Source organism: Schistocerca gregaria, chromosome X, assembly GCF_023897955.1.
Source record: "Schistocerca gregaria isolate iqSchGreg1 chromosome X, iqSchGreg1.2, whole genome shotgun sequence".
Lineage (NCBI taxonomy): Eukaryota > Metazoa > Arthropoda > Insecta > Orthoptera > Acrididae > Schistocerca > Schistocerca gregaria.
The window spans coordinates 45,635,739-45,652,861 of NC_064931.1; the positions used below are offsets into that span (position 1 = coordinate 45,635,739).

Here is a 17,123-nt window from a genome sequence, read left to right on the forward strand (position 1 = left end):
CATAATATTGTTCCCTTAAGAAAAAACCAGTTTCAAAATAGAGTAATGTACATCAAAAATAATTATTAAATTCCTCTATTTTAGGTTACATTGCCTTCTAGTTTGCTGATGCACTGCAGGACATATGTTTTAAATTTAATAATTGTATTATTATAATTGTATAATTATTATTCAGCTAAGGTGTAGTTTTGTTGTGTTCAGTACTATAATAGTGCTTGAAATGTAACTTTGATCATTTGACTATCACAGCCACATTAACTGTTTATTAATACTTCTATAGTTTTATGACTAATTGCTACAGTTCTTATACTACAACCTATCTCCAGTTCAGGAAGGCTATAGTTGAGTACAAATTGAAAGAAAACTACAACAGTTCTATAACTTCCCAAGAGTCACTAACAAAATTCATTTTCGGATTTGATGTAGGGTTTTTAAATATAGGGCACTATTGTAGAGTAATGATGTCTAAAGCAATTCTGTGTAGTTTAATTGACTGAGTAATTCTGTTGTTAGCTGCAATATTTTCAGAAAAATCTAAGCCAAAATTGACAGACTGAAATCCATTAAATATATTTCCTTCCTCTTATCCTTAGTTTGAACAATTCAGTCTGATTTTACTTACCAGTATGAAGCAAGGGAAGTTTGTCTTGTGAAAGTAAATTGTCAAAATCACAACTAAATTAAACTGGATTATACTATGTAGGAAATTCAGTTTAGTATTAAGGACTCAAAACTCAATTTTTAAAGTGGAATACATGCCACAGTGCAAATACATGATCTCAATCAATATCACACAAATAGATAGTAGGTTAGTAAGTGTCTGATTTTCAGTAACTCTTCCAAAATCACTAAGTATGAATCAATATTTGTAAAGTAGAAAATATCATGTTTAATGTTGGTCAAACTAGCAAGAAACAAATCCTGTTTAGAAGAAAACCAAGTATTTGAACATTGACAGACAAATCACACTTATATATGTAATGAGGTTCTTTGCATTCACTCTGAAAATGAGATATCATTAATCCACATCATTATCAAAAACGAATATAAACATAAAACAGTACAATACTGATATACAAGAATATTATATCCTTTCTTTACACAGCTTAAAACGTAAAGCAAATGGTTTTAGGCAGAAAGAAATGACTAATGTGTAATGTCAATCACAATGTACATAGAATATGTTCTTTATATGCCACCAAAAATATATCTGTACAGGAACCTTACAAGTGTGAAACTTTCACAGATTATTTTATCAAAATAATAAATGTACTAATTACCATTTCTGGGTGATATGGAGCCTTGTTCATTGTTGCCCAGACTCCCAAGAATCTTATGTGATGTGGCTCAGCTGTGAGTTGTGTGACATTGCCTTTAATAATTGGCAGTATGTGGTAGAATGTGTTGCCATCCTCAATGTTATTGAGAACTTCTAAGTATAGCATTTGTTCATCATATGTAGTACTTCCTGAAATACAAGAAAGTATCATGCATCTTAGATTAATCCGGAGCTACTTATAGACACACAGTCTGTCTGTCTCTCTCTCTCTCTCTCTCTCTCTCTCTCTCTATCTCTCTCTCTCTCTCTCTCTCTCCCTCTTTTTCACACACACACACACACACACACACACACACACACACACACACACTAACATAACAGATTTTTTGTGGGAAACAGTATGGAGCAGATTCTTAGTGAAAACTTGCCATGGGTGACCTCTCTGGCAAACAGTATAAAAGTTGTATATTTATAATGTTACATAATTGTCTTCTCCAAATATTTATGAAACCTAATTTTAGTTTAAGAATTATGCTATAGTAGATGAATATTAACTATGTAGAGATGAATATGGGAAATAAAGTAACTGGTCCACAACCTTCTGTGTTCAAAAGCATTGACATGGTAAAGGGAGATATCAAATGTTTTGATGTTGATGCTCTACAAAATTTGTTCCAAAATGAGGTTTCAAATGATGCAATAAGAGGTCATCTTCATGGACTATTTTTTCTTGGAGCTGTACTGTATTCATACAATATAATTCATTTCTGTTAATAGATTCATTAAATGAGATCTGTGATGCATGATGTAAAATGAGAAAATAGTTCCACAAAGTAATGGAATATAAATGAAAATCTTTCATTATAGTATACATTTTATGTCATAATTCATTGAACCACTGTGAAAACTAGTTCAAAAGGAAGATATATCTTCTTTGTTAAGAACAATTTTGAAACTTTTGAGGGTAGGTATTGGCAAATTTTAGGTCTTATATTGCATTACAAGTGTAGTCTTAGATACTAAATGATAATGCAAAAGATGTGTAAAACAAATTTTTACACAAAAATAGAGCTGTATTTTCTTCCCAGACTGAGGAGTCAATCCTCTCACATGCTGATGGGATATTGCTCTTTCACTTAAAAATTTTCCAATAATCTAATGCTGCAGCTCCCCAGGCATGATGACAAAAGAATCTTACACGTAGCTTTTGTGTTGTCGCTGTTGGAGTCAGATGTGGCTGGCTGGATGGCCACGAATGAATTTTTTCCTCCATCTGTTCATGCTTATCATCATTTACTATGACTTCATTATGACACAAGACTTCAATAATATGACAGATGAATCACCCATTCTGGATATTCATTGTAATATTAGATCAGGTCCACAACTACACTATTATAACTCTCAAGGCTATATGGTTTTCTTATGTGAGGGGTTTCTTGCAGCCTCAATTAACATATAAAAAGCCATCATTTTACACTGACATTGGCATGATTATCATCCATTCATAAACAACAGAACCAATATTTACTGAGCAGAATTCCAAAGCTACAAACTCTGCCGAGTAAATCAGTGGATTTGCTGTTTGAGGTTGCTTGATACTGACATTAACAATGAAATCTGGCAGTACAAAATGAATTTGAATAGAACTGGAAGCTGCAAGTGAAAAATGATGGTTTTTAAACTGTTTACTGACGTTTCAAATCAAACAAATAAGGAAGCCTTCAACGTACTATATAGCAAGGAAATGGGTCTGGTACTTAAGGTTGTTTGAAAATGATTCTAGTTTCCAGATTGTGACTATGTACATGTTTCAGGAAGGACTGCATTAAGTGATGTCGGATAGTGACAGGAAGAAGGAAAACATGCACTAAGTAATATATTATAGTCTGATTTGAAATTATGTTTTAGTAAGAGAAAAGTTACCAATGCAGATCTCTTTGATAAATATTACAGAATTAAATTAAAGTTTTATATATGTTTCCGGTTTTAACATCTATCTTTAATTTAAGAATTATCAGTAATCTTACTGGTAAACAGGTCCACAAATTGTCTTACATAAAGGTCAAATTTTGCTGCACTGCATTTCAGTGGACATATTTTGTAAATCAGATTAGAAAATGAAAGAACTGCAGTTTGCTTAATCCTTGCAGATTTATCATCCCCAAGTGACAATAAAACCTGTGAAATGATTAAAAACAACATTCATGTAAAAATTAATAGTAACAGCAGTTACAAATATGTTTCACTATAATTAACATAGGTAACAGCTCACATACTTCATCTGCTGGTATGGTTTTGAGTTTTCACTAAATTACAGTCTGTTATTATGTTTTTAATTTATATTTTTACAACTGACAACATAACACATTCATTTACAGTTTTTTTTAATTAACAACTACATTTTCATTATGTTTTAATGTGGCAAAAAATGTTATTATTTGTTGTGAGTTACACTACATAATTTGGAGAACTCACCTCACACTCTTGTAGTAGATGTTCTGAGGGTTCACGTATATAAAATGGGAAATTTGTGAGAAGTTTCACAGCAGAGTCTTCTTTCACCTTACAATTCAATATGAGATCTCTGATAAAAAGTACAGAGGCCTCAGTGCCAACCTTAGGTAACAATTCCAGAAAAAAGTTCCTGAAAAGATTTATATTGAGATGTTTTTAACATAGTGCATGAAATTTTTGCATAGTTTACTATTAAAGTGTAAATTCTCATCAAGTCAAACTTTATTTAGCCTACTTGATTACTTTTTAAACTATAATCATATTTTAAAGACTTTTATACTCATAACTGATAGCATTTGTGGTCATGCTAGCAAAAGGAGTAAAATCACAAAGTGTAAGCCTAATTAACAAGAAGAGAGAACATATGTGCTACAGCCAAGATATTAAAGACTCTACCAGTACAAGCAAAGCCCTATTGTTTAGCATTACAACAGCAGCCCTATTGTTATATAGCTTTTAAATATGAAGGTTATGGATTAATCAGTCTTCAGGTAGTATACAAGGAAAATATGGAATTGTATTGAGTAACAAATACATCTTCAAAAAACTTTAGTGTACATCACCAATTTCCTTAGAAAGAACCTGCAGAATGTTTGAAAATGAAAATTTTGAAGTGTAATTTCAGTATGAACACAAATAAAACTTAATAATAACCAATTAAGTCATGAATGACAATTGTTTTCCTTATTTACAAATGATAATCCATGATAGTGAGCTCATTAGAGAGAGGGAGGGGGGGGGGGGAAGTGAGAGAGGGGGGGGGGGAGATAGAGTGAGCGAGAGAGAGTTGGGAGGGGGGGGGGGGGCATTAAATGCTTGCACAGTTCCAACATATATGGAAAGATTTTGAAAGGATGAAAGTGACACTCAACTTAAATGATCCAGAAAATCTAGAAAACCCTAAAGCAGGATAACCAAAAAGGCAAGGCACACATTTGACAAATTGTATACAAAAATATCTTGGGTGTGTATGAATGTATCTTAATTTATGAATGGTTAATTTAACTTGAATTGAATAATAGCAATGTCAATTTATCCTTGCCATACTGTTGTTAACCAATCGTGGTTTTTCAGTTCTTGCATCATTAATTCAGTTTGTTTTCCCAGACATATTGACATATGCTGTTATGACATCTCTGTAAAAAGAATGACTCCACAGTTGTAAATAACAATTGGTCAGTGTCACTACTTACATTGTTTTCTAAAATTTTTGAAAAGGTGGTGTAGTTCAAAGTTTTCATACAGCTGTGTAGTAATGAGATATTCACAGTTTTGATTTCAAAAGAGCCACTCCACTGATAAAGCTATTTATACATTTCATCATCACTATCACAAGTTTCTGTGTTCATTGTCTTCAACCCAGATTCCCTTACACCCTGCTAAGAAGGTATACCAGATATCTTCCTGATTTGATGTACCCATCTGCTCACTGCTCTTCATCTCATACCCTCTGTCTTATTTTCTGTAGATTTTCCCCATATCTTCTCACAATATGGTCAAAGAACTGAAGAAGTTTTTGTTTGGCTGCAGAAGAAATGTGCCTGGAGACAATGAGTTGCTTAATAATGGACACATTTTTTTTCTTTCATTCCATTTCATGCACACCATCCTGCAACATCACCAAAGTCAAATGCTCCATTATGATGCTTGTCACTGGCCTTAAGGGTCCACATTTTGCAACCATACAGGAAGACAGAAAACACAAGTCTTTCAACAAGATGGATCTTTGTGCCATTTGTTATGACTTAGTTCTGCCAGATCTTGGTGACCTCCTTCATAGCCACTTGGCCCATTGTGACCTGTTTCCTTGTTTCATCTTCACAACTTCCCATTTTCCAGATGGTTGACTCATGACAGATGAAAGAATGCACTACTTTCAATTCCTTTAATCAACCTGGAGCTTTCTCCAATATTCAGTATCATAAAATTGGACTTGCTGAGATTGATGTCTAGCCCATATGATTTTCTTTACTTTGTTAAGAGCTCAGCAAGTTCACCTTTGCTGCCAGCTAAAAGCATGGTGTCATCAGAAAATTGGAGATAGTTGACAGTCCTTCCACCTACTGAGATGCCTTTAATTCATGTATCAAGAATATTCCTAATGATATGTTTTGCATAGATGTTGTGCAGTTGGGGGCATAGAATGTAAGCCTGCATGACTCCTTTTGATACACTGATGAAATCAGATGTTTCAGCACTTGTCTTCAAAACTGTAGTGCAATTATTATATAAACTGCTGATCAGTGCTATCAAGTGCATTTAGACATCAAACTTTGTAAGTGCCTGCCACAACTTCTTCCAGACAACAGAGTCAAAGGCTCTCCCCTAGGAAAGGACAGACGAAAACAGGAACACAGAACTCTCATGATTTTCAATTATTTCTCATATGTTCAAGAATTGTTCACAGGGTCTTTGTCCTTCAACAATACCTGCTCATTGTGGGGATATATGAAGCTGAATGTATGGCTTCAAATGCTGGGGCAAGACATAGCTCAAAATTTTGCTTGCATGGAATGTGCAGGCAACAGTTTGGCAGTCGATGTGGTTCCTGATTGACTCTTTCTTGTGTAGGATTTGAAGAGAGAATTCAGCAATTCTTCTGGCCACTCCCAAGTTTCCCATACTTTTGTATACAATGAAGGCAGCCCATTGATACATTCTTGTCCCATTTCTTTGATAACCTCTCTAGGTATACCACCTAGATCAGGGGATTTGTAATTCTTCATATGTTGAATTGTATTTTCTATTTTGCTGCATGAAACTGTAGGTTCCAATGTATGGTGCTCTATAGATTGACTGTCTGTAGTGTTGTTATTTCCAGAATTCAACATTACACAGTACTGTTTCCACCTCACAATAGTGTCTTCCTTGTCTCTGATAGGGTTGCCATTCTTGATGTCCACCAAACATGTAGAGGGATTAAATTTACCAGTGATTCTGTGAAAAAAATGGTTCAAATGGCTCTGAGCACTATGGGACTCAACTGCTGTGGTCATTAGTCCCCTAGAACTTAGAACTACTTAAACCTAACTAACTTAAGGACATCACACACATCCATGCCCGAGGCAGGATTTGAACCTGCGACCGTAGCAGTCGCACGGTTCCAGACTGCGCACCTAGAACCGCGAGACCACAGTGGCCAGCAGTGATTCTGTCAAATTTCTTGATGAGATCATGTACTTGACTGTGATTTTGGTGTTTTCTCTCAATACAGAATTACTGAGCTTCTAATAAAATCTTTAAATGATAAAATAACATCAGCTGGAGTCTTCTGTGTCTTACTGAACAAATTTTATTTTGTGAGTCATAGTATTGTATCAGGAAAGTTAAGTGTTTATGGAATATATTGTTCAGTACATGAATGGTTTAGTTCTTATTTAAGAAACAGAATGTGGAAAGTTAACCTGTGTTATTCAAGTAATACAAAGGGGACAACAAATCAGCTGCATGGGAAGAAATTGTAAAGGAAGTGCCACAGGATTTGATCATTGTCTCACTACTGTTCTTCCCTTACGCTGATGCTCTACCACTTTGTTTGAATCAGGAGACTGAATTAGTCCTGTTTTCAAATGATACACGCAGTATTATAAGGTCTAGGAAAGAAATATCAGCATAGATGTTAATAAATGATGTTTTTGTGAAAGCCTCTTTCTGGTTTTGCACAAATTACTGTCAACTTTGAAAAACACAGCTCATTCAGTTTTTTCTGTCAAAAGTATCCCATCCTATTAACCAACTACACCAAAAATGTATGATGAACAAGTTATAAAGTACTAAGTTTTTTGGTGCACACAGCTGTAAAATTTTCCTGGAAAAACCATATAGCAGAACTGAGAAAATATTTAGGATTTTCTGCTTTTGTCATAAGAATAGTTAACAACTTTATGGATACAGAAACCAGAAAGTTAAAATATGTTGCATATGTGCATTCAATGATGTCTTAAAGGATAATTTTATCTTTTTATTTTACACATCTAATTCCGTAGGACCAAATTGAGGAGTAAATCTCCAAGGTCATGGAACATGTCAGTACATTAAATTACAACATAAAAGTTATAACAGATAAAATAAAATGTTTATGAACCCAAAAAAGACAAGCCATAAGTTTATATAAATGCAATCAACATGTTAACATAGGAATCAGCTTAATTTTTCAAGGAACTCCTTGATAGAATAGAAGTAGTCACCCATGAGGAAACACTTCAATTTTGATTTGAAAGCCATGGATTACTGCTAAGAGTTTTGAATACTTATGGTAGCTTCTTGAAAATGGATGCAGTAGGACACTGCACACCTTTCTGCACAAGAGTCAAGGAATTGGGATCCAAATGCATATCGTATTTCTGCCTTGTATTAACTGAGTAAGAGCTGCTAATTCTTTGGAATAAGCTGATACAGTTAACAAGAGTTGACAGTAAAGAATATATATACTGAGAGGCCAATGTCAGAATACCCGTAGTAGAGAACAGGGATTGACAAGAGGTTCTTGAACTTACACCAGTTATTGCCCGAATGGCCCGTTTCTGAGCCAGAAATATCCTTTGAGAATCAGAAGAGTTACCCGAATATATAATACTATATGACATAAGCAAATTAAAATATGCAAAGTCGATTAATTTTTGTGTCACCAATCACTTACTTCAAACACTGTTCAGATAGTAAAAATGGTAGCATGAAGTCTTTGAACAAGATCCTGAATGTGGCTTTCCCACGACAGTTTACTATCTATCTGAGCACCTACAGGGTGTTTCAAAAATGACCAGTATATTTGAAACGGCAATAAAAACTAAACGAGCATCGATAGAAATACACTGTTTGTTGCAATATGCTTGGAACAACAGTACATTTTCAGGCGGACAAACTTTCGAAAATACAGTAGTTACAATTTTCAACAACAGTGATGTGAAAGATATAGAAGACAACTCAGTCTGTGGGTGTGCCATTCTGTACGTCGTCTTTCTGCTGTAAGCATGTGCTGTTCACAACGTGCAAGTGTGCTGTGGACAACATGGTTTATTCCCTAGAACAGAGGATTTTTCTGGTGTTGGATTTCCACCGCCTAGAACACAGTGTTGTTGCAACAAGGCGAAGTTTTCAACTGAGGTTTAATGTAACCAAAGTACTGAAAAGCGATACAATAAAGGATCTGTTTGAAAAATTTCAACGGACTGGGAACGTGACGTATGAACGTGCTGGAAAGGTAGGGCGACCGCGTACGGCAACCACAAAGGGCAACGCGCAGCTAGTGCAGCAGGTGATTCAACAGCGGCCTCGGGTTTCCGTTCGCCATGTTGCAGCTGCGGTCCAAATGACGCCAACGTCCACGTATCGTCTCATGCACCAGAGTTTACACCTCTATCCATACAAAATTCAAACGCGGCAACCCCTCAGCGCCACTACCAGTGCTGGACAAGAGACATTCGCTAACGATATAGTGCACAGGATTGATGATGGCGATATGCATGTGGGCAGCATTTGGTTTACTGACGATGCTTATTTTTACCTGGACGGCTTCATCAATAAACAGAACTGGCGCATATGGGGAACCGAAAAGCCCCATGTTGCAGTCCCATCGTCCCTGCATCCTCAAAAAGTACTGGTCTGGGCCGCCATTTCTTCCAAAGGAATCATTGGCCCATTTTTCAGATCTGAAATGATTACTGCATCACACTATCTGGACATTCTTCGTGAATTTGTGGCGGTACAAACTGCCTTAGACGACACTGCGAACAGCTCGTGGTTTATGCAAATGGTGCCCGGCCACATTGCATGGCTGACGTCTTTAATTTCCTGAATGAATATTTCGATGATCGTGTGATTGCTTTGGGCTATCCGAAACATACAGGAGGCGGCCTGGATTGGCCTCGCTATTCGCCAGACATGAACCCCTGTGACTTCTTTCTGCGGGGACACTTGAAAGACCAGGTGTACCACCAGAATCCAGAAACAATTGAACAGCTGAAGCAGTACATCTCATCTGCATGTGAAGCCATTCCGCCAGACACGTTGTCAAAGGTTTCGGGTAATTTCATTCATAGACTATGCCATATTATTGCTACGCATGGTGGATATGTGGAAAATATTGTACTATAGAGTTTCCCAGACCGCAGCGCCATCTGTTGTTGACAATTGTAACTACTGTAATTTCAAAAGTTTGTCTACCTGAAAATGTACTGTTGTCCTAAGCATATTGCAACAAACGGTGTATTTCTATCGCTGCTCGTTTAGTTTGTATTGCCGTTTCAAATGTACCGGTCATTTTTGAAATACCCTGTAGAAATTATAACTGTTCAGTTCCACTAATCATATGCCCAATCTGTGAAATTAAAATGTCGAATTTTGTTGAACTATGTGTTATATACTGTAAAAACTGAGTCTTACTGTGATTTAGCATTAGTTTATTTTCTATAAGCCATGAACTTGCATCATGAACTGCACTATTTGAAACAGAGCCAATGTTGCACATAACATCCTTTACTACCAAGCTAGTGTCTTCAGCAAACAGAAATATTTTAGAATTACCTGTAATACTAGAGGGCATATCATTAATATAAATAAGAAACAGGGGTAACACACAAACTAACTAAAAAGTATTTACTGCACAAAAGAAAGTAATTAGAATTACATGTGGGCAAAGTTATTAGAGTTATATGTGGAGATGTCTTGCAGGCGCAGTTTTAAGCAGGCAAGAATGTTAACCACACCTTGACAAATATATTTATTTGTACAAGAAATTTGTTACCAAAAATCCATCTGAGTTTGAGAGTAGCAGAGATATTAACTCTTAGACACTCAACCTACTGAAACAAAAAACTTGAGAGATGGTAAAAGTATTTTCAAATGCAAATTAAAAATGTTACCACTTACCCACTCCTTCTATATCATAGTGTAATTCTTGATTAGAAATAATTATACTGAAAAAACTCTAAGTGATCACTATATAGACATATAAATATTTTTTTTAAATATATATATTTTATATCTGTTCAGCTGACGCATTTCACATCATAATGTTTGTTGTGAATATGATATTTGGAACACACAACTAACTGTACACATACACCACTTTCAGAGTATTGGCACCTACATAAGCAAGGAATACAAGCTGGCACAGAATACTTAATACACACTTCAAAAAAAAGTTTTGCCTCACCTTGGTTCTGAGGGTTCCAGAACTGGTACAGAAAATTGGAATAGAGATCAACATTAACATCATTTCTGCCCGTTTTATTGCTTATGAAAATCACACACTGCATATTGTACCACTGCACAGTGAGACCTTCAGAGGTGGAGATCCAGATTGCTGTGCACACCAGTACCTCTAATACCCAATAGCACACCCTCTTGGATTGATGCATGCCTGTATTTGTCATGGCATACTATCCACAAGTTCATCAAGGCACTGTTGGTCCAGATTGTGCCACTCCTCAATGGCAATTCAGCATAGATCCCTCAGAGTGGTTGGTGGTTCATGCCATCCATAAACAGTGCTTTTCAATTATCCCTAGCATGTTCAATAGAGTTCATGTCTGGAGAACATGCTGGCCACTCTAGTCGAGCAATGTCATTATCCTGAAGGAGGTCATTCACAAGGCGTGCATGATTAGGACGCGAATTGTCATCCATTAAGATGAATGACTAGCAAATATCCTGCTGATATGGTTGCACTATCGGTCGGTGGATGGCATTCACATATTGTACAGACATTAGGGGGCCTTCCATGACCTCCAGCGGCGTACATTGTACCCACATAATGCCACTCCAAAACTGTAAAAAATAACCGGGTGTTTATTGTATTCTGTGTAAATGCAGTAAGGCATAGATCAGGCAAACTGTATGGACAATCGAAGAAAGATGCCAGGAACACAGAAGGCATACTGAACTGAAGCAGCCTACAAAATCTGTGGTTGCGGAACATTACATGGATACTGGAGATACTATGGAGTACACGAAAACGGAAGTTTTACAGCAGACCTCATCTTTTTGGGACTGTGTTCTGAAGGAGGCAACTGAAATACGTGTAGCTGATGGGCTGATCAACAGAGATGCCCAACAAATGCCACAGGACATCTGATGGTCCACAGTTCACATTCAACAGCTAGCAGCCCTTCCCTCCCCACCACCACTCCATGCAGCACCGTGTGCGGCAGGACGTGGGGGAAGGGGTGGGGAGAGATCAGAGTATAAAAGGGAGGAGATTCAGTGAAGACACTCAGTCTGCGGGTATCACCTAAAGATGACGGCAAGGAACGCTGTCGAAATATCGTGGTTCGAAAATGACAGCGCCCAGCTGGAGACCCGAGAACAATACAAACCGATTCCATAAACTTTTCTTATTTCCTAAACAAATTTTTGTCATTCCTGAATTGCCAAATATAAATTAGCTGTTTTTCAAATTATTATGTAGTTTCCAAAACAACAATTTGTCATATGCTGGTCTTTAAACAGTTGGTCACCACTCAAAGTGCCTGTCTGTGCCCAAACAAACATGTAACGCCTATGATGAGTCTGCTCCTGGTGTTTGGTCATGCAATCACAAGAATATGTGGCTTGGGATCCATGTAAATGCAATATCAATCAATCAATCAATCTTTATTATCACGTAACATGCCTTATACAATCAAGGATTGCGACATAGGTGACTTGTCAGTTTTTATACTACATACAGACTAATAAACTTAATTTTAGGTTATAATACATGTGTTGCTATACAGGTATTTTACACATTTGTCATAATAAAGTATTTTACACATTTGTCATAATACATATTGTGGTGATCTATACAATTATTTTTACATGGTTATCATTCAAGAATTCTTCTACCGTATAGTAGCATTTATTTTTTAGATATGTTTCCGAGTCTCCTTCAGTATATTTTAGAGGTGGGTCACATTTCCCCTTCCAGATAGTATTTGTAAATTTCATGCCCATATAATGTGGAGTTTTTTCATATAGTGTTAGTCTATGGGTAAGTAACATGTAACTTGCTCTATGCCTGGTCTCATACTGATGCAAGAAGCAGTTGCCTTCAAAAAGTTGTGGGTTTCTTTTTGTGAATATGAGAAGCTCATATATATATAAGCTAGGTATGGACATTAGATCTAGTTTCTCAAATATAGGTTTGCAGTGTTGTCTCCTTTTTGCTCCTACCATGGCTCGGATTATCTTTTTTTGTAGCCTAAAGGCTTTGAGCAGATTTGTTTTCTCAGACCCCCAAAAAATTATACTATACCTTATGACTGATACAAAATATGCATAATATACAGTTTTCTTTACAGCTAAATCAGTAATGCTATATAGGACATTCATGGCATATACGAGACTGTTCAGTCAACTTAGTATGCTGTCTACATGGTAACCCCACAGCATATTCTTATTCACTAGTACCCCAAGGAATTTGACACAGTTTGCAGTGTCCAATTTTTTGTCTTTGTATGTTATTTCATTTATACATTGAGCCGATTGTTTTGTGGTGAAATGAACAATTTCTGTTTTTGTAAGATTTAATTTCAAGCTGTTATTTTTGACCCATTTCTCCACTTCCCCAAGTGTTTGCTCAATACGATGGATTAAGTCTTTATCAGTTTTGCAGCATACTATTGCTGTTGAGTCATCTGCGTAGAGGATGGTATCGGACTGAACCTGGCATGGCATATCATTAATATAATACAAAAATAGTAGAGGCCCTAATATAGAACCTTGCGGTATGCCTAACTGAGTGTGTTTCCAGCCAGAGACTAATTTTTTGTTACTGTTGTTTACAAGTACTCTTTGTTTCCTGTTTGCCAAGTATATTAATGTCTATAAATTTTCAACTGATGTCTGTAATTAACGATAATGAATATATTGACTAAACTGTGTTATGTTTGTTAGGACATTTGGACCAACAGTGGCATGTTGAATCATTGACTGTTGAGCATTGTGACCTTCAGTGAAATACGGGAAACACTGCTGCATACTTTTCTCTGATTAGTTACTACAACTGAAATGTTTATTCTAAATATGAACTGCATTCTGTGCAACCAAAGTTGTTGTGCTGTGTACATTTTTTGGCAAACGCCATGACTTTGTTTAGTGTCTTCTTTGAGTTACCACTCAGTCTAGGACAGTGTTACTAAAAAATAGGTTTTCAATTAATTTGTAATTTATTATATGAACTCTGCCACTTAATGATCATTAGTCTGACCTCATTTATATGCTGTTAATCTTCTGTTGTTGAAAAGCTGCTCATCATCCTAATAACAGAATATGAGGATAATAAATGTTTGATAAAGTGCAACCAAAGTTGTTGTGCTGTGTACATTTTTTGGCAAACGCCATCTTGTACTCTTTAAGATTTTTGTCTTCATGAGTAGTGACTGATGTGCTACAAAAAAGATAATGGAGGAGAGATTACAGAATTGAGGTTAGTGTGATTATGTTTGCTGCCCCAATGTTTGGAGTGCATTGCAGTAGAAGTGTTGTGTGAAAGAACTAACATGGTTAAAGACATTAGATTTGTGGTGAAATTTATGAAATTATGTAATATGGATAACAGAATCAGAATTATGATGCTGTGTAGCTGACACCAAAATAACAGTCATTTGGAGAAAATTTCAGCTAAACTGGGACAAGGAGACTGACACCAATTTTGACAGTAAGCCAATTATGGCTCACAAGGCTGTAGGCAAAGAGCCCAAGAAATGAAATGAGGTGATGTGGAATATGTGAGCAGGAGCAGTAATCAGGCTACAGATTTTGATGACAGCAGCAACTAGAGACAAGACATTAAGACAAAATGGGTCAAGGAAAGCAAAGTATGCAAAATGCTATGGGGTTAATGACAGTAGATCACTACTGGTATTGGTTCTTGCACGTAGACAGTTCTGTAAAATCAGATGTGGACTAGAAGGTAGACTCAATGAAAACTTGTTTCAAAAACAAACTGAACGAAGTGTCAAAGAATTTGGGATCATCATTTGATGCTTGGGCTCAGATTTTGCAAGATAGTGGAGATGAGCTTGTAAAACTTTATAAGTATATGGAGTTTGTTAACTTTTGTCAGAATTAATTGATAAAAATTCCTCTAATGATGGTACTAAATTGACTTACAATGCAAACCAAGCACATAGTGTTGATATTCATGATCTGAAGATTGAGCAGTGTAAATATTGATGCATTTGAGGGTGCTGAAGGGTCTTGAAACAGGGTGTGTAGATGGTAAAGTGGATAACAGAGTAGATGAGAGACAGCTTGAAAGAGAATAGTAATAATTAACGGTAATATTAAAGAGATTAGATTAGTTGAAGTTGATGTAAGTAATGTTGAAATGTAATATGGACAGAGAAAGTGAAGGTTGCCAAAGCAGTAATCCGTGTTTGCTGGTTTGAAGTCATTTTGACTACACTCCTGGAAATGGAAAAAAGAACACATTGACACCGGTGTGTCAGACCCACCATACGTGCTCCAGACACTGCGAGAGGGCTGTACAAGCAATGATCACACGCACGGCACAGCGGACACACCAGGAACCGTGGTGTTGGCCGTCGAATGGCGCTAGCTGCGCAGCATTTGTGCACCGCCGCCGTCAGTGTCAGCCAGTTTGCCGTGGCATACGGAGCTTCATCGTAGTCTTTAACACTGGTAGCATGCCGCGACAGCGTGGACGTGAACCGTATGTGCAGTTGACGGACTTTCAGCAAGGGCGTATAGTGGGCATGCGGGAGGCTGGGTGGACATACCGCCGAATTACTCAACACGTGGGGCGTGAGGTCTCCACAGTACTTCGATGTTGTCGCCAGTGGTCGGCGGAAGGTGCACGTGCCTGTCGACCTGGGACCGGACCGCAGCAACGCACGGATGCACGCCAAGACCGTACGATCCTACGCAGTGCCGTAGGGGACCGCACCGCCACTTCCCAGAAAATTAGGGACACTGTTGCTCCTGGGGTATCGTCGAGGACCATTCGCAACCGTCTCCATGAAGCTGTGCTATGGTCCCGCACACCGTTAGGCCGTCTTCCGCTCGCGCCCCAACATCGTGCAGCCCGCCTCCAGTGGTGTCGCAACAGGCGTGAATGGAGGGACGAATGGAGACGTGTCGTCTTCAGCGATGAGAGTCGCTTCTGCCTTGGTGCCAATGATGGTTGTATGCGTGTTTGGTGCCGTGCTGGTGAGCGCCACAATCAGGACTGCATACGACCGAGGCACACAGGGCCAACACCCAGCATCATGGTGTGGGGAGTGATCTCCTACACTGGCCGTACACCTCTGGTGATCGTCGAGGGGACACTGAATAGTGCACGGTACATCCAAACCGTCATCGAACCCATTGTTCTACCATTCATAGACCGGAAAGGGAACTTGCTGTTCCATCAGGACAATGCACGTCCGCATGTATCCCGTGCCACCCAACGTGCTCTAGAAGGTGTAAGTCAACTACCCTGGCCAGCAAGATCTCCGGATCTGTCCCCCATTGAGCATGTTTGGGACTGGATGCAGCGTCGTCTCACACGGTCTGCACGTCCAGCACAAACGCTGGTCCAACTGAGGTGCCAGGTGCAAATGGCATGGCAAGCCATTCCACAGGACTACATCCAGCATTTCTACAATCGTCTCCATGGGAGAATAGCAGCCTGCATTGCTGCGAAAGGTGGATATACACTGTACTAGTGCCGACATTGTGCATGCTCTGTTGCCTGTGGCTATGTGCCTGTGGTTCTGTCAGTGTGATCATGTGATGTATCTGACCCCAGGAATGTGTCAATACAGTTTCCCCTTCCTGGGACAATGAATTCATGGTGTTCTTATTTCAATTTCCAGGAGTGTATTTTTTGAACGTGACTGTCTCAAGAAATATGTAAAGGTTTTTTAAATCACCACTACATCACATACTTTGTTGACTGTCATATTACCTATTTATTTAGTGACATGTTTCGAGGGAATACCTCATCTACAGGCCAAATAGCATTACAAAAACAATTTTACAATAAGGTCATACTGATGTTACATAGTCTTTTCCTAAATGCTGTGGTTACCTTTATTCTTCAGTTGTGGCAGTCTCATTGTGATGTGCTGAGGTGAAAGTTTGTGAACAGTGATCAAGAAAGCCAAGACAATGATGGAAATATCAAATGTTCAGAAATTTTGTTGTGTTTTGCATTGGAGTGGAAAATTTTTTGCAAAGTAAATGCGGAGTTTCACCCAACATTTCAAAACTAGGGCAGAGGGTCGTGTCATTGTGAACATATGAGTAGGTAAGGATTCACTGCTCTTTAATGAATACATTATGTGTTGATTAACGCCTCCCTAGGGGTGTAATGCTATTCAAATTTTCTTCCAGCTTAATG

At 37.8% G+C, this 17,123-nt stretch overlaps 1 protein-coding gene across 1 annotated transcript in view; it reads right to left on the minus strand.

Annotated features, from left to right (window-relative positions):
• The window catches only part of LOC126298412 (uncharacterized), a 538,508-nt gene that overhangs the window by 397,231 nt on the left and 124,154 nt on the right, over positions 1-17,123 (minus strand). The window contains exons 7-9 of the mRNA XM_049989733.1: positions 3,758-3,926; positions 3,310-3,460; positions 1,281-1,468 (exon numbers count right to left, since the gene is read on the minus strand). Of these exons, the coding sequence (XP_049845690.1) occupies positions 1,281-1,468; positions 3,310-3,460; positions 3,758-3,926 (508 nt within the window). The remainder of the gene's footprint in view (positions 1-1,280; positions 1,469-3,309; positions 3,461-3,757; positions 3,927-17,123) is intronic.